Genomic DNA, 26,395 nt, shown 5'->3' with positions numbered 1-26,395 from the left:
ATATGGACACGTGGTTTTACCCAGCTTCGGGCTCTCTTAAACAGATAACACCCTACATGTTGCTTTTGATTGTATTCATATGAGGTGTAGTACAGAGTACATATGTCTACCACGAGGTTGTAGTAATGAATATGAGATTGTCTATTGACTAGCCTGGCCTCGGTTTATATATGCACCGTAGGCCTAGGGTTTAGAGGAGTCCTTGTCTTGGGCGCCAAGTCTTGTGGAATCCTCCTTATATGCGGCATGGGCTGTCCGAACTGGCCCATGAGTAAATGGCCATGGGGCTCCTCGGCCCAATCCAACCGATCGGGAGACGTCGTGGTGAGTACCCCCTAGTCCAGGACACCATCAGTGGTCTCGCGCGAAGCTTACTGTTGAGCGGGCGACGTTGGTGTTGGAGCGGATGAATTTCGACCTGAAGCCGGGCAACGCGAAGGCGGCAAAGGTGCCAGGGGCCATGCTCCTGAGGGATTTCTTGATGCTGTGTGTGGCCCCGCTTCAGACGCGTATGTCCCCCTTGTGGAGGCATGGGGATGAAGAGGACAAGGTTCGCCTGAGTCCGGAAGCCTTGCCTGACGATGAGCTGGATGCGGCTCTCCGCCTCTTGGTCGGGGACGACCAAGAGTACCCACCGAGCGTCTTCGTTCCCTTGTTCCGCCGCAAGGATGGGGCACAGGTCGTGGCCGCCAGGCCGACCTTTGACGGGCGCGGGCTGGTGTCGCCGGCGCCCACCGGGGCTCCTGTGGCATCGATGCCGGTGGAGCTGTCTTCTGATGAGTCCCGCGGGGAGGAAGAGGAGCACGACTCGGAGGTGACCCCTGAAGGGATGGGGGAGACCTCCCCCTTGAGCAAGGCCGACTGCCTCTGCACCCTGCCAGATGACGACGAGGCCGGTGCACGCCAGGAGAAGGGAGAGCCGCCTGTGATCCCGACAAGGGGCAGGTCGGCGTTGGTCCTCCGAGATGCTGCTCCTACTTCGACACCGCCTGGGGCTGCCTCTGTCCCCTCGGCTACCCCGTCTTCTGCTCCTGGAGCCCGCGCGCCCGCGCCTCAAGCTTCGAGGCTCTCAGGCTTCAAGCTCAGCAAGCAGAGGGTGGACTACGCCGCAGTGGACCAGTAAGTGCTCGTGCTTTGCCTTGTTCTTGCTTATGCTACTGCTTCTTGATGTTCATCGTCGGTTGGTTAGGCCGCCGCCTGCGGCGAAGAAGAGGAAGGAGGATGCAGCGACCCCGCCCGGGACTGAACCATCTGCAGCAGCCGCACCCCCTCCGTGAAGAAGGGAGGGGACGTCACTCGCACCTCCCCTGCCCGGTCGTCCTTGCGAGGCCTGGGGGAGCATCCTCGGAGGGAGTCAGCCCCCGTGGACCCGCTGGCTCCGGAGGTGTTGGTGTCCGACCCGGCTGCTGGGGTCCCCAAAGCTCAGGAGCCCCCGGTCTCCCAGGCCCTGGTGACGACGCCGTCTCCTCCTCCTGCTACGCCAGTGCTTCCAGGTCCTTCTGCCTCCCCTGATGTCTTGGAGTGTGCTCTTCTTGAGATGACCCAGCTGCGAGAGGATCTTCAAGGCCCCGACCGCCACCTGGCGGCCGGTCGCCTGGAGCTGGTCTTCGGCTGGCTTTATTCTGATGCATTTGTTTGAGCGGCTTGGGGATGATGCAGCCCGAGGGGCGCCCCCAACAAGGTAAGATAAAGACATAAAAAGGGATACATGCCACAGGGACGGACCCACGCGGCATGGGAATGATGCAGCCCTGGGGGCGCTCCCAGCTAAATAAACTTGGAAAATGTCACCTGGTTCCGTTGTAGAAGGGGTGTTGGGGCAGCTGAAGATGCGTGACGAAGGGGTTGCTCCTCACGAGCCACCGGGGCCCTGAGCCTCGGGGGGCTCTAGGGGTCCAGGCGGCTCCTCGAGGACCGTCTTCATCTCCGCCAGGACTGCGTGGTGCCTGGCCTCCTGAGCCGCCAGGACGTGCTGCAAGTTGCGCTGGTAGGCGGATGCCATGCTCGGCAGGCCGAATGGCATGCGAACGTAGCTGTGCGGTGGGCCCTCGCAGCGTCCCATGCGCGAAGGCCAGAAGAGCTCCTGAGACGCGGCCCTGTTGAGCCCTGGGACATCAATGCAGACACGCAGCCCAGCATCCTCGCCTGGATGTGGGGCTGCGCCAGGTGAGCGGCGATCGCCGCGCATGGCGCTTGCATCCTGCTGTTCCTGAGTGGTCTTGGTAATGAACTCCTGAGCGATGGGCGCTCCTCGCCCTGTGTCCTCCTGAGGGGAACGTGCCATGAAGCACGCCTCCAAATGGTCCCCGAGCGCCTCCCTCGTAATGTTGGCAAGGTCTGAGGCCCTCTAGAAGAGAGCCCCCGAGCCCTACCCGAGGAGGGCGCCGGGCACGCCTTCCTATGCGATAGAGGGAGGCGCTCCAGGCGTGGGCGCCGATCCTGACGCGGCACCGCTTGAGGCGCCACTCCCCTGAGGCCCTGTGCGGAGCAGCAGCTTCTTATTCTTGGGGATGGCCTCAGGAGGGTACTCGCCCTTGCTGTCGGGGTCTTCGATTGCTACAGCTTGGAAGGCAGGCTCGAGGGAGCACACCGCATCTCTTTCTTCGCAAGGGGACTGTGATGGTTCCGCCGCTTCCTCGCATCTTGAGGACGTTGTACCCGTGGTGGGTCACCGCCATGAACTTGGCAAGGGCTGGATACCCGAGGATGGCATTGTATGGCAGACGGATGTGGGCGACGTCGAAGTCGATACGCTTGGCGGTAGTGGTCGCACTGTCTGAATGTGACTGGGAGGCGGACCTGTCCTATCGGGGTGGTGGAGCCGTCGGTCACTCCTGAGAAGGGCTTGGTAGGCTGAAGCTGATTGTAGGGCGCTTGAAGGTTGTCAAACATCTCGATGGACAGGACATTAAGCCCTGCGCCGCCATCGATAAGAGTCTTGGTGACTTGCACGTTGGTGATGACGGGTGAACAGAGCATCGGGACGGCGCCAGCGATGGCCGCGCACTTGAGCTGGTCTGCCGAGCTGAAGGTGATGGCGCACTTGGACCACCTGAGCGGGCGTGTGGCCTCGAGCTTGGGGAGGACCGTGTTCACCTCGCGAGCAAACTGCTTGAAGATACGCTGTGAGGCCGGGGCTTGAGCTCCGCCCAAGATGCAGGCGATAGCACGTGGCTCCTGGAAGCCCCCAGCCCCCTCGTCTTGATGGTGGTCGTCGTTCCTTCTTGGTGGTGGCGGCAGAGGAGGAAGACCGGTGTTGCCCTGAGGGCGATCCTCACGAGGCTGATCCCTCCAGGCGCCCTCGCGAGGCTAATCTTGCCAGCGGTCCTCACGAGGCCGGTCGCGCCACTCCTGGCATGGGCCACGGTCGTCGCAGCGTCCTCCTCCTCGGTCGTAGGCCCTGTCGTTGCGCTCGGGGCGTTGTCGGAGTAAATGGCCACGGGTAGCCTAACCGACTACCCCTGGCTCTTCAGAAAAATTATCAGGCCTTTGGGCCTTCAAGCACTCCAAGCATTTGGGCCGCCTTCCCTGGCCGGCTACCACTAAAGCCGACTCCCGGAAGGCGACCCAGCCTCGCCAACTCCTCCCCAGGGCGACTACGGGGTGGCCGACTCCAAGAAGCCGGCCAAGAAGGACGCCGACTCCTAGGAACCGGCCAAGACCACAACCACTCCCACATAACGGCGAGGTGATGGGGTATGGCCACGGTGCGGCCCACTACCCCCGAAGCCCGAGGCTGGCGTGGCTACAGGAGGCCGTACGGGACGGACGTCCCCCGAACGGCTCGGCACTGTAGCCATGCTGGCCTCGACGTCATCCACGACCCACTCCTGTACGGCCCAAGGACTGCGGGCCCCTTCAGCCAGAGAGAGGCGTGAAGGCGGCCCGGCCTTTCCTAGTCGGCCAGGAGTATAGCCGGCCTCCAGAAGCCGGCTACTCCCTTCCTCGAAGCAGGAGCCCCATTAAGAAGACAAGACGAGGTAAGGCTACAGTGATAGCCCCCGAGGCGGCCCACTGTAGCCACGCTTACCTCGACAAAGCCCTCGACATCAGAGGCGCGGCTACAGTAAGCAGCCGCCGAAAAGACCCTAGGCGGTGGGGCCGGCCTGTCGACCAAATAGCCGACAGCCGGCGGGACCCAGCAGCCGGCGGAGAAGCCGGCGAGCGTAGACACTGACGGCTGGGACCAGTTCCCAGTCGGATTACCATTGTACCCCCGGGGGGTAGGCCTATATAAACCCCCCGGAGCACCCATGCAAAGGGTTCGCACCCAAGCATAGTTGGCCTCTGAGCATAGAGCTGCCTTCTGAGCATAGCCCACACACACACCATAGATAGAGAGAAGCAAGAGCTAGCCTTGTTCTTCTTCTCCCTTGATCTCAACAGCTCGAGGAGCGATTATAGCTACCCTTTATCGATCTAGTGATCATGCGGAGACCCCGCAGAGCAGGACTAGGGGTGTTATCTCCTCGGAGAGCCCCGAACCTGGGTAAGATTCGCCGGCGTGCATGTCTTCGCCTCATCCCGTTTCCGGGCACCGGCGACGTTTTATTGGCTCCCACAATGATAAGCCATCCCTTGGCATATGTCGCACCAACCACCCGACATTTGGCGCCCACCGTGGGGCCAGGTGCACCATCGTCCGGAGACCTGTTCTGGACGGGAACCCTCTTCCTCCCCCGCGAGCGCAGCCAGCCTGCTGCGCCCGATGGCGTTTGCCTCGACGCGCTGCAAGGCGTCGACGACGCCTGCGCAGCGAGCCGCCTCGCCGATCTGCTCGGCGAGACTCGCATCTCTGTCGAGCCTGCGTCCGACCCAGGCACCGACTACCCCGAGAGCCGCCTCGTCAGCCTCCTCGACCAACTTCATGTCTCCAGCGAGTCTGCTGCGGACATGGAGTCGGTCGGCTCCACCGACCCGATGCTCATCGACTCCGACACCGCGTCGCTCGACGCCTACCCCTCCGACGTGGTGGTCTTCGACGACCCCCTCCCTCGAGCTGACAGCGACAGCAGCGCTGTCACCGAAGTGCTAGTCATCAGCCACGTCTCCAACTCGGGCGAGAATGCCCGCGACGCTCAGCAAGCCGCGATGCACGACCTCTCCGTCCCCATCCCGGCCGACGCCGACGCCGAGACCATGGAGGCACGCCGCCTTGCCCTCATCGCGGAGGGCAAGAAGATAGCCTCGATGAGACGCCTCACTGAGGCCCACCAGCGCGAAGTCGACCGCGCCGCCTTCGGCACGCCGCCGCCTAGCGGCCCGAGCCGAGCCGGCTTCGTCCAGAAGCGCGGCGCAGCCGTTGCCGGCATGCTGGGCGCAGACCGCCCCGTCTACGCCACCCCGCTCGAGAATCTGCGAGCCGCTCAGGCGGCTGCAGAGGAGCTCAGTGGGCTGGGAGCCGATGTGCTCCCCTACATGACAAGACGGATCCAGCAGCTGATTGACGCGGCTGCAGAACGGCACGAAGCCGGCGCCCGTGCTGATAGCCCTCCCCCGCGCCGGGAGCACGCCGCGACGTCCCGCTCGCCGACTGCGAGCGGCGCGCGCCAGAAGAAAGACAAGGAGCCGGCTGCCAGCCGCAGCCGGACTCGCATCACCATCGAGCGCGACGCGGAGGGCCGCCCTCAAGCTGTAGAGCACCAGGGAAACCTGCCTCCTCCCCCGCCTCGAAGAGAAAGACGCCTCACCCCACCGCCAGTCACACATCCGACTCTTGGCGACCGACTCGGCCGCCGAGAAGGAGTCAGCGAGAACGACGCCCGCCACAGGATCGACCGCCTTGCTCGATCCTTGGCGTTAGAAGAAGAAGAAGATGTCGGCCCGCCATGCTTTGGCCCCCGCATCCACGACGAGCCCTTCACTAAAGGGTTCTCGCTCCCCAGAGACACGCCCAAGTACAACGGCTCGGTGAAGCCGGAAGATTGGCTCATCGACTACTCCACAGCCGTCAGCATCGCCAACGGCAATCGGCGCGTCGCCGTGAAGTACGTCCCCCTCATGCTGCAAGGCACGGCGCGTACATGGCTCAACAGCCTCAAGCCCTACAGCATCAACAGTTGGCTGGACTTCACCGAAGTGTTCGTCTGCAACTTCACCAGCACCTACAAGCGGCCTCCCAAGCCTCGCCAGCTCTCCCTCTGCGTCCAGGGGCCCAACGAGTCGACCCGCGACTACCTCACGCGATGGGCCGAGCTCTGCAACTCCTGCGAGGGAGTGCACGAGGTCCAGGCCATCGAGTACTTCACTGCCGGGTGCCGAGAGGGCACCCTCCTCAAGCACCGACTCCTCTGTGACGAGCCGGCTACCCTCGACGAGCTACTAGTCATCGCTGACAAGTACGCCACTGCCGACTCCTCAATGAAGACCGAGCTCTGAGTGGACGCCTCGGGGAAAGTAGTTGCTCCGGCTCCCAAGCAGCCGGCCGGCGACCCTAATCGGCGCCCCTACCAGAACGACCACAAGCGCAAGGGCCCCATGCCGACTTCCTCCAGTCGGCAGGTGGCCACAGTTGAAGACGAGCAGCCCGAAGAGCGGCCCGCTCCCAAGAAGAAGTGTGGCCGGCCGCCCTGGCAGCCGTCTTTCTCCTACGAACAAGCACTCGATGCTCCCTGCAAGTTCCACAGCGGCGCGAAGCCGTCCAACCATACAACACGAAAATGCCACTGGCTCACCCGCATCACCATGGGCGAAGGGATGGTGCCGCCTCCGCCTCCCGGCCCGCCGCCTCCAGCTCCCCAGCAGCCGGCGGTTCGGCCGGCAGTCGGCGCCATCCAAGACGAGTTCCCCGGAGCGCATGACGCTTACGTCGTCTTCACAAGTCAAGTCGACGACAAGCACAGCCGACGCCGGCAACACCAAGAAGTGAACGCAGTCGCCTCTAGCACCGCCGAGTTCATGCACTGGTCAGAAAAGCCAATCAGCTAGAGCTAGGCCGCCACCCAGAGGTGATGCCTTCGCCTGGCTCCTATGCTATGGTCTTGGACGTCACCCTCGCGACGGAGAGGCGGGCTGCCAAATTTTCCCGCGACCTGATAGACGGCGGAAGCAGTATCAACATACTGTACCGCGATACCATGGACAAGCTGAACATCAAAGCGAAGCAGCTCATGCGGAGCCGCACCGTCTTCCATGGTATCGTACCCGGCCTATCTTGCTCTCCAATCGGCAAGATCAAAATGGATGTTCTCTTCGGAGACAAAGATCACTTTCGCCGGGAAGCAATATGGTTCGAGGTGGTGGATTTGGAGAGCCCCTATCATGCACTGCTTGGCCGACCTGCTTTAGCCAAGTTCATGGTTGTGCCCCACTACGCCTACCTGAAGATGAAGATGTCGAGCTCGAAGGGGATCATCACGGTAGCCGGCGACTACAAGAAGTCCATCGAGTGTGCCATGGCCAGTAGCCGGCTGGCCGAGTCCCTCGTGGTGGTAGAAGAGAAGAAGATGTTGGAACGGGTTGTGGCCATGGCCGGCAATCAGCCGGCCTTGTCCCCCAACCCCAAGGACTGTGATGCGCAGGGCTCCTTCCAGCCTGCAAAAGAGACAAAGAAGATACCTCTAGACCCGGAGCACCCGGAGAGGTTCGCCGTGATTGGGGCGAACTTGGACAGTAAATAGGAAGGCGAGCTTGTCGACTTCCTCCGTGAGAATCGAGACATCTTTGCATGGTCCCCAAAGGACATGCCGGGTGTCCCGAAGGATTTCGCCGAGCAAAAATTACATGTCCGAGCTTATGCGAAGCCGGTCAAGCAACCCCTCCGCCGACTATCAGAAGAGAAGCGAAGAATCGTGGGAGAAGAGATAGCCCGACTCCTTGCAGCCGGCTTCATCATGGAAGTGTTCTTTCCAGAATGGCTTGCCAATCCAGTTCTGGTTCTGAAGAAGAATAACAAGTGGCGTATGTGTATAGACTACACGAGTTTGAACAAGGCCTGCCCGAAAGATCCGTTTGCTTTGCCACGGATTGACCAAGTGATAGACTCCACAGCCGGATGCGAGCTGTTAAGTTTTTTGGATGCATACTCAGGGTATCATCAGATCAAATTGGACCCGGCTGACCGCCTGAAGACTGCCTTCATCACACCCTTTGGAGCTTTCTGCTACCTGACAATGACATTCGGCTTGAGAAATGCCGGTGCCACCTTTCAGCGTTGCATGCAGAAATGTCTCTTGAAACAACTAGGCAGAAATGCCCACGTCTACGTAGACGATATTGTGGTGAAGACAGAGAAGCGCGGTACCTTGCTGGAAGACCTGAAAGAAACATTTGCCAACTTGCGCCGATTCCAGATCAAGCTCAACCCCGAGAAGTGCGTGTTCGGAGTGCCAGCCGGCCAGCTGCTAGGCTTCCTGGTCTCCGAACGCGGCATTGAGTGCAACCCTGTCAACATCAAGGCCATCGAGAGGATGGAGATTCCCACCAAGCTGCGAGATGTGCAGAAGTTCACTGGCTGCTTAGCCTCCCTGAACCGTTTTATCAGCCAACTAGGAGAGAAGGCTCTCCCCCTGTACCGACTCATGAAGAAGTCCACTCACTTTGAATGGAATGATCAAGCCGACCAAGCCTTCCATGAGTTGAAGAAAATGTTGACCACTCCGCCTGTCCTGGCTGCGCCGACTGAGAAGGAGCCCATGCTCCTCTACATCGCCGCGACAAGCCGAGTCGTCAGCACTGTTGTTGTGGTCCAGCGCCCGGAGGAAGGCCGAGCCCAGCTAGTCCAGAGGCCGGTCTACTATCTCAGCGAAGTATTGTCTAGCTCAAAGCAAAACTACCCGCACTACCAGAAGATGTGCTATGGGGTGTACTTCACCGCCAAGAAATTGAAGCCCTACTTCCAAGAGCACCCCATCACGGTCGTGTGCACTGCCCCGCTCGCCGAGATCATAGGCAGCCGGGATGCATCCGGCCGGGTGGCCAAATGGGCCATTGCCTTGGCGCCCTACACGATTTTCTATCAACCCCGCACCGCCATCAAGTCGCAAGCATTGGCCGACTTCCTCGTCGACTGGGCCGAGACCTAGTACTTACCGCCGGCTCCCGACTCTACCCATTGGCGGATGCACTTCGACGGGTCCAAGATGCGCACCGGCTTGGGAGCCGGCATCGTCCTCACCTCTCCCAAAGGCGACAAGCTCAAGTACACGCTGCAGATCCACTTCGCCGCCTCCAACAACGTGGCCGAGTACGAGGCGCTCGTACATGGGCTCCGGCTAGCCAAAGAGCTTGCCATACGCCGGATCCTATGCTACGGCGACTCCGACTTAGTGGTCCAGCAATCATCTGGCGACTGGGACGCCAAGGACGCGAACATGGCGAGCTACCGTTTTCTCGTCCAACAGATGAGCGGATACTTCGAAGGGTGCGAGTTCCTTCACGTGCCAAGGGCCGACAACGACCAAGCAGATGCCCTAGCACGGATCGGCTCCACCCGACAAGCCATACCGACTGGCGTCTCCCTTCAGCGCCTCCTCAAGCCGTCCATCAAGCCGTCTCCAGAGTCGGATTCCATCTTCGTACCGCCTACGCCAGAAACAGCCGGATCCGGCTCAAGAAATCCCGCAGGCGGCACGGGGACTTCGACGACTGACCCGGGGACTGACGTAGTCGCACTCGGCCCAGGGACTTCAGAACCCGGCCCGGGGACTGCAGCAGTCGGCCCGGGGACTGCAACGACACAGGAAGCGGTGGCCGACTCCAATACAACACCCAACCCACCCACCCGAGTCATGGTGGCCACATTAACAGCAGGAGAAGTCACAGCTCCCTCATGGGCCCAGCCCATCCTCAAGTTCCTAGCAGCAGAGAGCTGCCGGCTGATGAGATTTCAGCAAGACTAGTGCAACGACGAACCGCAGCATACACAATAATCAACAGGGAGCTTGTGAAGCGCAGCGTCACTGGAGTCTTCCAGCGTTGCGTCGAGCCAGAAAAAGGAGTGGCAATCCTCAAAGACATCCACCAAGGCGAATGCGGCCATCACGCCGCCTCAAGATCCCTCGTGGCCAAAGCTTTCCGCCACGGTTTCTTCTGGCCGACTGCCTTGGAGGATGCTAAAGAAATAGTCAAAAGCTGCAGAGGATGTCAAGTCTTCAGTTCCAAACAACACCTGCCGGCTTCTGCCCTCAAGACCATTCCCCTCACCCGGCCTTTTGCCGTCTGGGGACTGGACATGGTGGGCCCTTTCAAGATGGCCCGCGGTGGCATGACACATCTACTCGTTGCCGTGGACAAGTTCACAAAGTGGATCGAAGCCAAGCCGATTAAGAAGCTGAACGGGCCGACTGCTGTGACATTCATCACCGACATCACTACTCGGTACGGCGTGCCAGACAGCATCATCACCGACAACGGCACGAACTTCGCCAAAGGCGCACTGGCACGTTTCTGCGCGACGCAGGGCATCCGACTGGACTTAGCATCTGTTGCCCACCCGCAGTCAAACGGCCAGTTCGAGCGAGCAAATGGACTTATCCTCTCCGGCATCAAGCCCCGACTGGTTTGTACCACTGGAGCGATCGGCCGGCTGCTGGCTCGAAGAGCTGCCGGCTGTCCTCTGGAGTCTGCGCACTACACCCAACAAGTCAACCGGCTTCACTCCATTCTTCCTTGTGTACGGTGCCGAGGCTGTCATCCCAACAGACATCGAGTTCGATTCGGCTCGGATCACCATGTACACGGAGGAGGAAGCCAAAGAAGCAAGAGAAGACGGCGTCAACCTACTAGAAGAAGGCCGTATGTTAGCCCTCAGCCGGTCCGCCATCTACCAGCAAGGCCTGCGCCGCTACTACAACCGCAAGGTCAAGCCAAGATCCTTCCAAGAGGGCGACCTTGTGCTCCAGCTGATCCAGCGAACAGCCGGCCAGCACAAGCTCTCGGCCCCTTGGGAAGGCCCCTTCGTCGTTAGCAAGGCACTCGGCAACGACTCCTACTACTTGATCGACGCGCAAAAACCAAGAGCACGCAAGAGAGATGACTCCGGCAAGGAGTCGGAGCGACCATGGAACGCAAACCTCCTAAGACGATTTTACAGCTGAAAAGCAGTATGTATCACGCTACCCTTTTGTATTAAGTACAAACCAACAGGCCCCCCAAACAGCACTCGGGGACTGCCTTTGATTATCTATGAATGACGAGTGTCATATCCATGAATGTATTATTACATTTTGAATTTTTGTCCGGCACCGGGTTCGACTAGTCGGCCCGGGGACTGGCCGCCTTGAGCTATATCGAAAGCTCTTCCTAAAGTCAGAAAAGTAGTGCGCCGGCTCCCGAGTCCTCCCTTGTTGAAAGTCGCAGCTCAAAGAACTGACTGTCCGACTAGCAAGAGGAAAGACAGAAAGGACGCCCACACGAAAAACGGCTAAGGAACAACTAACCTATATAGCAAAGAGGCGGCCTCCAAAATATGCCTGCCGGCTGTCAAAACAGCCGGCTGGCCGGCTTCCTAAAAAACTTAGCTTAAGTCCGGCAGAGCTAAAGTACTTCCCCCTCCCCAATCGGCCAGGCACTCCCCGGCTACAGATTGCAGAGCAACTGTTTGACTGGGGAGGCGGCAACCAAGGGAGGGCGGGAAAGGAAAAAAGCAGAAGGACAAAAAGCAAAAGTACAAGGAAAGGCCGATTGCATAACTTATATACATAAAGCCCCCAATAGGCGGCAACAGACTTGAGTTCGAATACACCCAGTGGGTGGAATTGTGCAGACTTAACCAAAACATTGTTCAAAAGTAACAAGACAGGAAAACAAAAGAAAGAAGACTAAGGCGCGACATGAAGGCCGAGCTGGTCGGTGAAGGCGACCTCGCCGGCTGAAGGAGTGGCCGCCTAGCTGGTCCCGGCTTGACCACCTCCTGCGGCAGGAGATGCACTCGCACGCGACGTAGTGCTGGAGGCGCGGTCAGGCTGGCCGGCTACTCCACCAGCCGGCTCGGCGTCTTCACCCTCCTCCTCCTCCTCTTCGCCCTCGTCGCTGGAGTCGATCTCCTCTGCCGAGTCCTCGCCGTACGCCGGGTCCAGCCCGAACCAATCTTCCGGCTGGGCGACTCCATTGTCGTCCACCTCGGGGGCGAAGACGTTGGTGTCGGTGTAGTCGGCGATCGCTGAAGCCCGCCGAATGATGGCCGGCCGTGCCGGCTCCTGCTCCGTGTCGGCTTGCTGCCGCCAGGTAGCCAGCTGGTCCAGGTTCAGGCCGGGGTACCAGGCCTTGACGAACTCCAGCGCCCGCCTGGCACCGGAGCAAGCCGCTGACGCCTTCCAAGCCTCGAAGCGGCCCACTGCCACCTCCAGCCAGTCAGCGGTCCGACTGGGAGTGCGCGGGACCACTTGGCCGGGCCAGAGGGCGGCCAAGACCTGCGACCCGGCACGCTGAAGCCGGCGAAGCAGCCTGTGAGCCGGCTGGATGCGAGCCTGGATCGCCAGGAGCTGTTCCTCCAGCGAGCGGCCGGCGGTTGGCGAGATCTCGAAGCCGGCTTGCCTCTTCGCCTGGCGACGGGCTTCGATGGCCTGGTTGGCGGCAGTTGAATAGCCAGGGAAGTACTCTGCGCGAAGAAGAAAGGAAGAGAAGAACATCAAAATCAGAAAAACAAGCCAAAGTAGCAGATGGCAAGAAAGGACGAAGAGATAGACGGCTTACCGTCAACCAGATCCTCGATCTGGCCATAGCCGGAGACCAGAGTCTGCCTGGCCTCTGCCCAGCCGGCCGCCTCCGTCTCGAACTCGGCCTGGAGAGTGGCCTCGCGGTCCTGCGCCGCCTTCAGTGCCGCCTTGTGGTTTTCCTCCTGGTCGGCCAGCTTCTTGACCAGGCGGTCGCGCTCCTGCACCAAGGCGGCGAGCTCCGCGTCCTTGGCACGAAGAGCAGTCTGGGACTCCCCCAGCTGTGCCCTCAGACTGGCATTGGCCGCTGCAGAGATGGAAGAAGAAGAAGAACAATAAGAAATCATCAAGGAAGATCCGAGCCGACTGCTCAGCAGTCGGCCCGAATCTCGGGGACTAAACCCAGTGGGTGCGCTGACGCGCCCCCACATGAGATAAAAATCAAGTCACATACCTCGGCTCTCAGTAAGATCGGCGGTCTTCGGAGTCAGCTCCCGAGCCTGGGAGTTGAAGGCGGCTGCTCGGAGGTTGTGGTAGTCCTGCAAGGCGGACAGAAGACCGAAGTGAGAACAAAAACAACAAAGACAAAATCTCCAAGAAGTTCCAAGCCGCCTGCTTAGCAGCCGACTCGGAACTCGGGGACTACACCCAGTGGGTGCGCTGACGCGCCCCCACGAGAGAAATTAAGATCAAGAAAGAACAAGATAGGAATACTAACTGGGATGGCTGCCCACGTTGCGAGGAATTCGTCGGTGAACTGCCTCAGCGCCGCGGCTTGGCTTTGGAGCCGGGTCCGGACGTCTTGTGCAGCGACATTCACCACAGCTGTCCCTCCGCCTGGCGTCCTCCCCGAGGTAGCGCTGGCCGCCTCCGCGTCTCGGGCCGACGAGCTGGAGCCCACGGCCGGCTGTGGCTCCGACGCGGCCTTCCCTGCACGCCGGCTTGGCGGAACCCGGACCGCCACGTCAGCCCCCGCGGCCGGCTCGCCCTCCGCCGACTGTGCGGGCGCAGGCTCAGGCTGGCCGCCTTGGGCCGCCCTAGTCGGAGGAGCCGGCTCTGGCGCTTTCTCCAAGATGATGACATCGTCGCCGCTTCCTCCAAGCCCTGGCTGGGAACCGCTGGCTCCCCCTGGCGAGGGCTCCACGTCCCCAGGCGCCATGGCGCGCAGGGGGGTGACCATCAAAGCCTCCCCTGCCGCCGCCTCGGCCTCAGCCTCCGCCTGGGCCTTGGCTGCGGCCTCGGCGAGCGCCTTCGCCGCCTCTTCCTCCCGAGCCGCCTGGGCGGCGGCTGCCTTCCGTGCCTCCGCCTCCCGCGCTTCCTGCTCCTCCCGCACCTCCCGCGCATTCCTTTCCGTCGCCTCCTGGAGGGCGGCACGGGGAGCTACGCGGCGGGTGGTGCTCCCAGAGCCCCCTGGCGACTCGACAACGGAGCCGGCAGCCGCCCGCTCGAGTGACAGCGGAGCTCTGATCGTTGAAAAAGAAGACAAAGGTTTAAAACCACCAAAGAAAAGAAAGAAAGAAAGTACATAGAGAAAGAGAACTTACGCCGACACGGTCTGTGGCTGCTTCACCACTTTGCGGAAGCGAGCCGCCTTCGCGGCCGCCTCTTCCCGCCTGGTGGCGGCCGCCCCGCCCCTGGGCTTCTTCGTTCGGCTGCCGAACAAAACCGGGGCGGCGCGACGCTTCTGGCCTCTACCCCGAGCAGGCTGCGCGCCGGAGGAGCCCGCGCCGCGTGCGGATGCCGGCTGGCAGTGCGGGACGGCTTCGGCTTCATCCTCGTCCGGCCAGTCGTCGAAGGTAGCGGTGAACCCGGAGCCGCCTGCTTCGCCGCCGGCTTGGCCACCGGCCGGCTCGACGGCGTCCTCCATATGGACCGCCCCCAGGTCGGGGTCCTCCTGGTCGTGTTCGGTCCGGTCGGGGACGAAGCGGCGCTCCACGTCTGTCCCGCCGGCCGGCCGAAGCAGAGGACTCTATCAAAAGAACAAGCCGACTAAGTTAGAGTCGGCCCAGAGGAACTCGGCGACAAGGCTGAGAGAGAGAGAGAGAGAGAGAAAGAGACGAGGGGAGCGTACCGCAGGCGGAGGATTGGCATGGCTATATGGCTCCTTGCCGAATTGCCAATCTTCAGAGAGTTGGCAGTTGGCGAGGTAGTTCACCATGTAGGCGACCTCGTGCTGCGGCATCTCCCTGGTGCACATGCTGCTCGGATCGAGCTGGCCGCTCATCTGACAGATCAGATGAGGCCGGCTCTGGAGCGGAAGAACCCGGCGCGTGACGAACGCGGCCAGGAGGTCGGGCCCCGTCAGGCCCTCCGACTGGACCATCACCCGCAGTCGGGTGATGGCGGCGTTTCCTGCCGGCGACAGCGTCACAGCCCGGAAGGACCACTGGGGCAGCCTGCCCGCCGGTGGGCCGGCTACGTAAGCCGGCAGGTTGATGTAGTCGCCCCGCGGGGCGATGTTCCGCACGTAGAAGTATGATTTCTGCCACTTCTTCACCGATTGGATTAGCGTGATGACGGGGAAGGGGTTGTCGGCGCCCGATCTCCGCGAGGCGATGAAGGCGCCAGTATGAGCCGGCACGCCCCTGACGCGCGTGCCCAGCTTCGACTGGAAGAACTCCCCCAGAGCTCAAGGGTGGGGAGGACGCCGAGATAGCCCTCGCACAGGGTGACGAAGGCCGACAGCAGCACCACCGCGTTGGGGGTGAGATGGTGCGGCTGGAGCTGATAGAATTCCAGCCAGGAGCAGAAGAAGGCGCTCACTGGCAGGCCGAAGCCGCGCAGGAAGTGCGAGCGGAAGACCACCCGCTCGCCCTCCCGCGGCGCCGGCCTGATTTCCTTCTCCGGCGCGAGACGGACCTCCACTTTGTCCGCGCTGGGCAGACGTCGGGTGTCACGGAGGAAGTCGATGTGTTCGTTATGGACGATGGAGCCGTCCCAATCCCTGCCAAGCTGCTCTACGTGAGGAGGCATGGCAAGGGCTAGCGCGGCGGCAGAGGAGCGTGCGGAGGAAGAGCACGGCGGCGAGGTGCTGTCGCGAGAACGAGCAAGGGAAGAAGACGGTGGAAGTAGGAGGAGCGTGCGAGGGCCTGCCGCCCTCCACCTCCCTCACGAGGCCGAAGAGGCCGGACGTGGGGAGGAGACGTGGGATTAACTGCGCCCACTCCCCCCACGTCTCGCGTTTATTACGCATAAGTGCGAGCCGAAACGGCCGCACGGAACGTGCGGGCGGTTTCGGGATGCAAAGGATCCGCGCCTGGGCCGGGGCGCGGACGTGGCGGGCCCCGTCCCTGCGGCGACGTCCCGTCACGCGCGTGGGCTGGCAGGCTTTCCGGCCACGTGGCACGCCGACGGCCCGTGGCCGGCCCGCGGCCCGGTGCACGTGCCTGCGGGTTCCCGCCCCCCGACTCCAGAAGATTTCGACTAAGGCGGCGCGCCTGACCAAGGCCGGCTCCCAGCTACCGGCTTGTCACGATAGGAAGCTGATCGAGCTTCTCGAACCCCACTCCACCTCGAAGCCCAATCAGCTTCGGGGACTACTGTCGGAGTAAATGGCCACGGGTAGCCTACCCGACTACCCCTGGCTCTTCAGAAAAATTATCAGGCCTTTGGGCCTTCAAGCACTCCAAGCATTTGGGCCGCCTTCCCTGGCCGGCTACCACTAAAGCCGACTCCCGGAAGGCGACCCAGCCTCGCCAACTCCTCCCCAGGGCGACTACGGGGTGGCCGACTCCAAGAAGCCGGCCAAGAAGGACGCCGACTCCTAGGAACCGGCCAAGACCACAACCACTCCCACATAACGGCGAGGTGACGGGGTATGGCCACGGTGCAGCCCACTACCCCCGAAGCCCGAGGCGGGCGTGGCTACAAGAGGCCGTACGGGACGGACGTCCCCCGAACGGCTCGGCACTGTAGCCATGCTGGCCTCGACGTCATCCACGACCCACTCCTGTACGTCCCAAGGACTGCGGGCCCCTTCAGCCAGAGAGAGGCGTGAAGGCGGCCCGGCCTTTCCTAGTCAGCCAGGAGTATAGCCGGCCTCCAGAAGCCGGCTACTCCCTTCCTCGAAGCAGGAGCCCCATTAAGAAGACAAGACCAGGTAACGCTACAGTGATAGCCCCCGAGGCGGCCCACTATAGCCACGCTTACCTCGACAAAACCCTCGACATCAGAGGCGCGGCTACAGTAAGCAGCCGCCGACAAGACCCTAGGCGGTGGGGCCGGCCTGTCGACCAAGTAGCCGGCAGCCGGCGGGACCCACCAGCCGGCGGGACCCAGCAGCCGGCGAGCGTAGACACTGACGGCTGGGACCAGTTCCCAGTCGGATTACCATTGTACCCCCGGGGGGTAGGCCTATATAAACCCCCCGGAGCACCCATGCAAAGGGTTCGCACCCAAGCATAGTTGGCCTCTAAGCATAGAGCTGCCTTCTGAGCATAGCCCACACACACACCATAGATAGAGAGAAGCAAGAGCTAGCCTTGTTCTTCTTCTCCCTTGATCTCAACAGCTCGAGGAGCGATTGTAGCTACCCTTTATCGATCTAGTGATCATGCGGAGACCCCGCAGAGCAGGACTAGGGGTGTTATCTCCTCGGAGAGCCCCGAACCTGGGTAAGATTCGCCGGCGTGCATGTCTTCGCCTCATCCCGTTTCCGGGCACCGGCGACGTTTTATTGGCTCCCACAATGATAAGCCATCCCTTGGCATATGTCGCACCAACCACCCGACAGGCGTCGACCGAAGCGTCCGTCGCGAATCGCCCTGAGCTCTTGACAATCGTTCGTGTTGTGGTCGTGCACGTTGTGGAAGGCGCAGAACGGTCGGCTGCTCTTGGATGACTCAGGTTGGTCCCTGCCGCGCTTCGTGTCCGGCTCCGCTGCGAGCACGGCGACTACCTTGCGCTTCACCCGCGGCCGGTGGGCGGTCGCGAGTGCCCTGGAAGTTGGCGACGAAGCGGTCACGCATCTCGTTCCAGGAGGAGATCGAGCCTGGAGGCAGGTATTGGAGCCATGAGCGTGTGCCATCCTTGAGAGCCATGGGGAACCAGTTCGCCATGACTTACTCGTCGCCGTTGGCCGCCTCGATGCTCAGCTCGTAGAGCTGCAGGAACTCCGCAGGGTCGGGGGTGCCGTCATAGCACGGAGGCAGGTCTGGCTTGAACTTGCCCGGCCATGCGATGCTACGCAGCTCAGGAGTGAAGGCGCGGCAGCCCGCGGTGGCCACTGCGGCCCTTTGCTAATGTGGAGCCTGGCCTTGATGCCCGCGCACCGCCGCTGCAGGCGGCGCACGGTCTTGTCATAGTGGTGCCGGGAGTGCAGGAGCGTTCTCCCGCGGCCGTGGGACTTCTTGGCAGCTTCTTTCTTCTCGCGCGGGTGCCGGACGTGGCGGGTCGCGCCGGGGGGGCGCGTGTCTTAGCGCCAGGACGCCGTCTTGGGGCAGAGGTGGTGTAGGCGCTCCATGAGCCACATCACCTATAGCTGGTGGAGGGCGAGGCAGCGAGAGGGACGGCACATGAGAGCCCCCTGCGGTGCTGACAAGCTCGGCGATGCGGTCAAGCCAATCCTCGTAGAGTTCGTCGACGGGGCGGTAGCGCAGGAGCTCGCGTGCCATGAGCAGCATGGCCTGCGCGTCCGTGGGAACGCGACGAGCGTGGGACGACGAACCGGCCGGGGTCAGCGATGGAGTGGCGGTGCGGCCATCCCACCGCACCAAGGGGTGCAGCGAGGATGCTTGCTACTCGTTCCCGGCCGGGTCGGCGGCGGCGTTGGCGGCAGGCGACGGGGAACGACGGGGTGGCCCGCTGACAGGAGCCGTCTGAGCAACGCGGGCGGCGAGGGCGGCCCGGCGCTCAGCGCGAGCTCGGCGAGCATCCGCCATGGAGATGACGAGGTGACGTAACGCGGATCAACGGAAGGAGAGCTTTGACGCACACCTACCTGGTGCGCCAAATGTCGGATTTCGGGTTCCGGCAAAACCCTCAAGGTTCGAACACTGGGGTGCGCATGAAGATTTCCCGATACCAGATCACGCCCTCAGCCTCACCGGGATCTCTGAGCTTAGCTCGACAAATTCGCAACACAAGAGACACAATATTTATACTGGTTCGGGCCACCGTTGCGGTGTAATAACCTACTCCAGTGTGGTGTGGTGTATTTCCTCTCGGGGGCTGAGGATGAACAGTACAAGGGGAAGAACAGCCTCCTGAGGTGAGGTGTTCTTGTGCTTGGTGGGTGTTGGATGAACTGAATGAGTTCGAGACCCGTTGCCTCCTACTATGGTGGCTAGCCCTATTTATAGAGGCTCTGGTCCTCTTCCCAAATATTGAGCGGGAAGGGATGCCACAATGGCCAATTTGAAAGGGGACAACTAGTACAAGCTATCCTGGCTAAAGGTGGTCTTCGCCTGCCAAAGGCTCTGGTGGTGACGCCGCCTTGGGCTCCACGATGACCTCCGTCTTGCCGTCCTGCTGGTCTTGGTCTCGTTGCACCGATATGGAAACCTTTGCTTGATGCCTCAGTACTCATCGCCTGTGCTTGCCTCCTTAGCACCAAAGAGGAAATGAGGACACTGTGCACGCTGGCGCCCGCCTGGTCTCGATCGTCATGGCTTGCGTCATTGGAACCTCGCGAGGTTTATCTTGCCTTGATCTCTCCGCCCCTCGCGAGCCAGCCTAGTGAGGCCGCTCCCGAGGAGGTCTTGTGTCGTCCGCCTCGCGAGGGTCTCGAATGCTTGTTGGTGAAGATGGGCCGTACGGGCCCCCCCTCGCAGAGCCACGCCGTGGGCCGCAGGCAGGCAAGTCTGGGGACCCCCGTTCCCAAAACGCCGAGAGGCACCCTGATCAGAACAGGGTTCTTGGGTTGCGTCTCGGCAACATCGGACTCGAAGGTCCATTCCCTCGAGGCCTCCAGCTTTGCAGCTTCATGACCGCCTTTGACATGTCTGGCAACAACTTCTCAGGGCCGCTCCCGGAACACATCTTCGAGCAGATGGCATACATAACCTACCTCGACCTCTCGAACAACAGTCTCTCGGGCGTGATCCCTGCAGGCATCGCGAACATGACATACCTGAGCACCCTCGCCCTTCAGCACAACCAGTTCGACGGCGGAATTCAGGCGCAGCTAGGCAACGCTTCGCAGCTCATTTCGTTCAATGTCGCCGATAACTCACTGTCGGGCCCTGTCCCGGACTCTTTGCATCGCTTCCCGGCTGCCAACTTCACGGGCAACCCAGGGCTTTGCGGGGCGCCGCTCGACAAGAAGTGCAAGAAGAGCTTCATGGTGCGGATACACGTCCGTCTTGTTCGGATTCGGGAGATGTTTGTCCGGATTCATAAGCTGCTGCATAGGATCAACGACGCGTCCATCATCGGGGCGTCGGCTGGGTTCATCTTGGGGTTCGTGTTGGCCTTCTACTTTCCGCACAAGTTCTTGTTCTGTGGGAGGCTCCAGCCCTACACCTTTCGTGTTTGTGGGTGACAGTGTGTACATGAGCGTTGGGCTAGAGAATGTGCCAGCTGCCTTTATTGGTCTATCCTGTGGTAAATATGTGGGCAAACAAGTCGTGTGTGTGGTCACAAGAGTGAAGTACGTCTACATTCTGATGAATATTTATTACGAATATCGCATGACCCAAATAAATAATAAAAAATGTGAAACTTCTCATGTTGATGTACGTTTATCTGATCTTGTCCATGCTTTGCTCAATATCAAGTGTTTTTCAAACTATAATTAACAAGTCCCGGTTTCACTACAAAAAAAATACACTTCGGTGATGATACGTGTTTGTCACGGTAGGTCACGTTTTCTGTCATGCATGTACATCCATGACAAATTATGACAGAATCAAGATAGTCATACCTGTGCTGTCATAGAAGTGTTCCATGACATTACCAAAATTATCATCACGGAAGTGTCCACTTCCATGATGATAAATCGCGCGTCACAGAGGTGCTTTCGTCAAGGGTGAATAACACATGGCATCCACCGTAACGGAATGCCGTTAAGCTATCGGGTCCTGTTTTGGATCCGATAACCCGTTAACAGCCCCGACCAATGGGGATTTTCCACATGTAAAATCATCATTGGCTGGAGGAAACATGTGTCGGCTCACCGTTGGGACAGATGTCATCCACTCATTGGACCCAAAGCGCCTATGATACGTCGACATGTGGCACGACCCAACAGAGGCCCATATAGGTTAAAAAGGCCGGCCCAGTCAAAGGCCCGTAGTACTTACTCAGGTACTAGTGGGCCAACCCAATAACGGCCTGCTTAATAAAGGCCCATTTACGGCCCGAAGCCAGATCTGGCCCGTTAATTATTCGCCGAATATTTGGGCCCATTTACGGCCCGAAGCTAGATCTGGCCCGTTAATTGTTCATCGAATATTTGGGCCCAATTACAGCCCAGGGACTTTCGGCCTGTTAGAGGCTCGATGTAGACATGGGCCCATTTCAGCCCGGTGTGACTTTCGGCCTGGGAATGGCCCGTGCTGCCCATGGGCCATATATGGTCCGACGGGACATCGGGCCCACTAACGGCCCGTGATAAAGGTGGCAACAGTTAAGCCCAACGTGACTTTGGGCCTGTTAAAGTCCTGTCGCATAATTCGGCCCGTTGATGTCTGTACTAAGCTTTCGGCCTCTTAAAGGCCCATGATATCAGTGGGCCAACTAAGGCCCGAGATATGTTTCGGCCTGGTAACTACCCATGATATAACTGGGCCCAAAAAGGCCCGGTCTACATTTCAGCCTGGTGAAGGCCCGTCGACGACTAGTGAAAATTGAAGCCCAATTTGCATTTCGGCCTGCTAAAGGACCATGGTTTCATCTGGGCCGTAACAGGCCTGTCCAATATTCAGCCTGTTAATGGCCCAACGCTACCTGGGCCAAACTAAGTGCTGGGTCCACAAAAGGCCCAACTAAAATATAGGTCGGTGTAAGTTGTGGGCCTTGCGCAAAGTGTGAAGGCCCCAATCATTCGGGCCCAAGAAAGATGCAGGCCAGCCCAATTGTGGCCCGCTAAACACCAGGCCCGTTAGAGGCGAATGTTTCGGCCCGGTCGAGTACATCTGATTTTTTTTTAGATAGCGAATGATGGCAGTAACTAGTAGGAATGAAGAACAAACCTTCTCTATACAATAAAGAAATTACGGCATAGTAACTAAGAATAAACCTACACTATACAATAAAGGATTTATGGTATATTACATCCACTGGGCATCGAAGTTCGCCACCAGTGATCATAAAGCGCAACGAAGAAGCAGATTACAAAAACTGGGCACCATTGCAGTGTAACAAAATAATACTGAACCGAGACCACTTCCAAGATAGTTCAAGAAAGGTTAGCCTTGCGCGGGAACTGCTGCGCAAGCTGCTGAGCAAGGCTATGAGACCGGCCTAGCATGTCGGTCATAGCTTCCAGGTGTAGCTGTTTAGCGATGAGGTTCTCATTGGTGTTCTCCGCAATCTTTCTTAGACATAGGACTTCAAGTCGAAGTTGAGTTGTAGAATGCCTTTCTGCTAGAATTTGGGAGTGAAGAAGTCGAACTGATTCAGACAACAAATTCTGTGAGCTTGTCTGACTGCTAGTCTCAAGTAACTTGAAAACTGCATCAAGACAAGACTTTGGGGTTGTCTCGCTATCTTCAAGATGTTTTGCCTTCTTTCCTGCAATATATGTTGGGTTTGTCGCACAGCCTTCAGCAGACTTGTGCATGCCATCAGGCATATCACCCTGAAACAAAGCAGAGAGATGACAGGTTTTGCACGTGTATAAACAAAGATGATAACCGTGCTGTCAATTCCATCCAATTTCAAATTCGAAAATAAAGAGTAAGTTCAAAATATCAATAGCATAATTTGGCATTGTTCATAATGCGGGGAGCTTCACCACACTACTGGATTACCATGTCAACATAACAAGCATAGATGAAGGGCAAAGAAAATCATTGTATCTATTTTGGTTAATGTGCATGGCATGTTTTTTTGACTATGAACGACAGTGGGAGAGGCTCCCACTGACTTTGTATTACTCACAAACCAGTTACATCAGGTGTTACAGGTGGGTGTTTAGTGGCCCCCGGCCGTAACCTTAAACTAAACAAACGGCTCACAGGCCTTGTATATAAGTAGTTAAGAAGGGGCGCAACCCCTCTTTACAATTGTGCACAAGAAGACCCAACAGGTCTTTGAATCTAGCCAACCATGAAGGGAAAGAATGCGGGACCCCTCTGAAGTGCTCATTGTTCCTCTCTATCCACAGGCTCAATGCCGCCATCAGGAAAATGTCCATAAAAAGTGGACGGCTCCAATTCCCTTTGCCATCGTGCAGCAATGCAAGTCTGTTCCCCGACGTCGGCCATCGCATGCCAACCTTCTCCCAACAGCTCTAGCTAAAGGGGCAAAGGAAAATGAGGTGCTTGATGGTTTCCTCCGGGGGGTTTTCGCAAAGCAAGCAATTGTAGTTATTGCCTGCAACAACGTAGTGTCCACGTCTCAGCATGCCTCTCGTGTTTAAGTGGTCCACAAGCAGCAACCACCCAAACATTTTGAACTTGATTGGACTTCTAGCCTTCCAAAGCCAGGATAAGGCAGCATCAGCAGTAGTCTCAGATTGGAGGAGAAGCAGTGGTCATAGAATTTCTTGGAGGAGAAGCCACCCCAAGATTGCATTCCCAAGTGTCCTTGCAATCCCTTTCCAAGAACACATGCATCGATCCTTGCTGGATCGCTCTGACTTCACCTCTTGCCTGAGCAGATAGGGGCAGATGGAAGAGGGCGGCCGGGTCCGTAGCAGTGAGAACGTTAGCCACAGATTCATCTTCATTCAGGCAGAAGGAGAATGCCCTAGGGTAAAGCTCCGCGAGGGGGGCATTTTGCTCATCGACAAGCCATGCGTCTTTCCAGCAGAGCGAGGAGGATCTGTCCCCAACGGTGATGCTGGTGATCCCTCGAAAAACATCGATAAGTTGCATGACATCATGGGACCAGAAAGAGCCAACAGGGGCAACTGCGTGCGGGACTTTGCCAGAGTAGTATGTATCCCAGATCAGGTTCACCCATGGTAGATCCTCGTGGTTGTAGAACTTAAAACAGGTGTTTAAGCAAGAGGGCCATATTTTGTGTTTTTATGTCAATGACTCCCAGGCCTCCTTTGCGTTTTGGTCTACAAACCAACTCCCAAGCTGCCAACGAGTTATTTTTGACCCCATCATCAGAATTTTTGGCCCAGAGGCAGTATCTTCGCAATTTATCCAGGTGCTCAATCACCTTAGGGTGTAACTTGATTGTGCACATGGCATAGATGATCATCGAGGTAACAGCTGAGTTGACCAGAGTGAGTTTGGCTCCTGACGACATGAGGGACAGTGCTGTGGACATCTTCCTCTCCACACCATGTACTAGCGGCATGAGGTCAAGCAGAGTTGGCCTCGTTGTACCCATCGGGAGACCAAGGTAGGTGAACGGGAGCGAGCCAACTGAGCAGCCAAAGACCCGCGCCAGATCCATAGCACGCCGGTTGTCTATGTTGATGGGGATCAACGTAGATTTATGGAAGTTGATTTTCAGCCCAACCGAGGCCGCATAATCCTCCAGGATGAGCTTCATACTAGCAGCTTGCTCAGGGTAGGCAGGCATCACTAGAATTGTGTCGTCGGCGTATTGAACCACTGGAAAGTCACCATTACGGTTAGAGGGAATTGGTAGATCAATCAGGCGTCGATGAAAAGCATCATTAATGGCAGCTTGGAGGAGATCCGTAGCAAGGACAAAAATCAGTGGTGAAAGAGGATCACCTTGACGCACCCCACACTTGCATTGAAACTCTCTGCCGGCAACTCCATTAAGGAGGACCGAAGAGACACCAGAACCGAAAATAGTTTCCATCCAACCCATCCACTTGTCATCAAAACCCATATGTCGCTTGATCTCTAGCATGGGGGCGTGCTCAATTGTGTCAAAAGGTTTCGCAAAATCAAGTTTAAGAAGTATGATCTCACGCGAGGAAGCCTGACATTGATGGATATATTTGAATGTCCATGCCAAGCAGTCTTGGATGGTCCTCCCCATAATGAAGCCGTACTGATTCCTGTGGATGATTTTCAGAATAACTTTCTGCAGGCGATTAGGCAAAATTTTCGTGACTATTTTCAGGCAGCAGTTAAGCAAAGTTATAGGTCTGTAGTCATTGGCAGTCTCAGGAGAAGAAATTTTCGGGATCAAGGTAATGTATCCTTCACTGATACTGGTGATATCAAGATTTCCTTCATGAAAGTCTCGACACATCTTGTAGAAATCCTCTTTGATGATCTGCCAGCAAGTCTTAAGAAAGCAACCGTTGAAACCATCCGGACCAGGAGCCCTGTCAGCCGGCATTTCTTTAACCACTGCATCAATTTCCTCATTCGAGAAGGGGGCTGATACCTCAGCTAGACCATCAATCCTCTTAATGATTCGTGCGAGGTGAAAACGCATATTAGAAGGCTTAGAAGAGCCCAAGCGTTCTTTATAGGCTTTGTACAAAACCCCTTCTTTGCCAACATGATCACTAACCACAATATCTCCATCATGTAAGCTTGCAATAGAATTGTGTCTGTACCTATCAGTCGCAAGCGATTGAAAGAGTTTAGTGTTTTCGTCAATGAATCTAAAGTATCGGATGGTGCATCTCTTCCTCTAGTATTCATTCTGATATTTAAGCAGTGTATTCAGATGCAGTTTCAGGATACGCCTGAAATTTGTTTCTTGGACGAAAAGCGGTCGCTTGTCTTCAAGATCATCAAGATGAGTAAGAGCCTCATTACTATTATGGATTATGGTTTTCATGGCCGAGAGCCCTCGACACCAGTGCTTGAGATCATAGCGCAGTAACTTGAGATTTTTGCAGATAAGCGCAGCAGAATTAGGAGCATGACATGGCTTGGACCAAGAACCAGCAACCACATCATGAAAGCCCGTGTGATTAACCCAAAAGTTTTCAAAACGAAACAATTTAGACTTTGGGATTTTGGATTCGATGGCCACCACAAACGGGATATGATCAGAGACAGGTTTGCCGAGCGGTAGGACCAGCGTGTTCGGGAAAACAGTCGTCCAATTGGAAGAGGAGAAAAACCAGTCAAGTTGCTCAAGCAAAGGATCATCCTGCATGTTGCTCCAAGTGAACGATCTACCCTTGACAGGGATTTCCATCCAAGATTGCGCTCTGATTAATTCATTAAAGAGGAGCATATCAGCGGCATCTCCACCCGGTTTGTTTCTATTCGACGTGGAACGAATGAAATTAAAATCGCCCAGAATCAACCAATTTTCGTCATCAGGGATATTAAGATCAAACAACCAGGAGGTAAAATCCACCTATCTCTGACCAGATCAGGGTCCATAAACATTGACCAGGTTCCAAGCTTCACCGGACTGCGTGGCAACAAAGGATACCCCCACAGCAAAAGACTCAACGTGCCAAGGTGTGCCCACAAACACATAACTATTCCATATAGTAATAATCCCACCAGAAGCGCCTAAAGAGGGCGCAAACACAAATTTATCAAATCGTTTAGGGCAGAAGGTTTTAATGAAAGCTAAATCAAAAGCTTCACGCTTAGTCTCCTGGATACAAATCACAGAGCAACCACTAGATTCAATAGCGTTTCTAAGAGCCAAAAGCTTGCTATCAGAGTTTATGCCCCTGATATTCCATGATAACACATTCCACGATTTATTCATTACCGAAGAAAAGATCAGTTTCCTCCGTCAGGAGCCGAGTGCTGGCTATCCAGCAACTTCTTAGTATATAACAC

At 57.9% G+C, this 26,395-nt stretch overlaps 1 protein-coding gene across 1 annotated transcript in view; it reads left to right on the top strand.

Moving 5' to 3' along the window:
- The window catches only part of LOC109776078 (inactive LRR receptor-like serine/threonine-protein kinase BIR2), a 28,523-nt gene extending 8,081 nt beyond the window's left edge, over positions 1-20,442 (top strand). Inside the window, exons 2-3 of the mRNA XM_073495963.1 lie at positions 19,425-19,875; positions 19,933-20,442. Coding sequence (XP_073352064.1) covers positions 19,425-19,875; positions 19,933-20,073 — 592 coding nt within the window. The 3' untranslated portion in view covers positions 20,074-20,442. The remainder of the gene's footprint in view (positions 1-19,424; positions 19,876-19,932) is intronic.
- The last annotated feature ends 5,953 nt before the right edge of the window (positions 20,443-26,395 follow it).

The sequence above is a fragment of the Aegilops tauschii genome, chromosome 3 (genome assembly GCF_002575655.3).
Source record: "Aegilops tauschii subsp. strangulata cultivar AL8/78 chromosome 3, Aet v6.0, whole genome shotgun sequence".
Taxonomy (NCBI): domain Eukaryota; kingdom Viridiplantae; phylum Streptophyta; class Magnoliopsida; order Poales; family Poaceae; genus Aegilops; species Aegilops tauschii.
The sequence above is the reverse complement of the archived record's forward strand: the minus strand, read 5'-3'. Positions and strand labels throughout refer to the sequence as shown.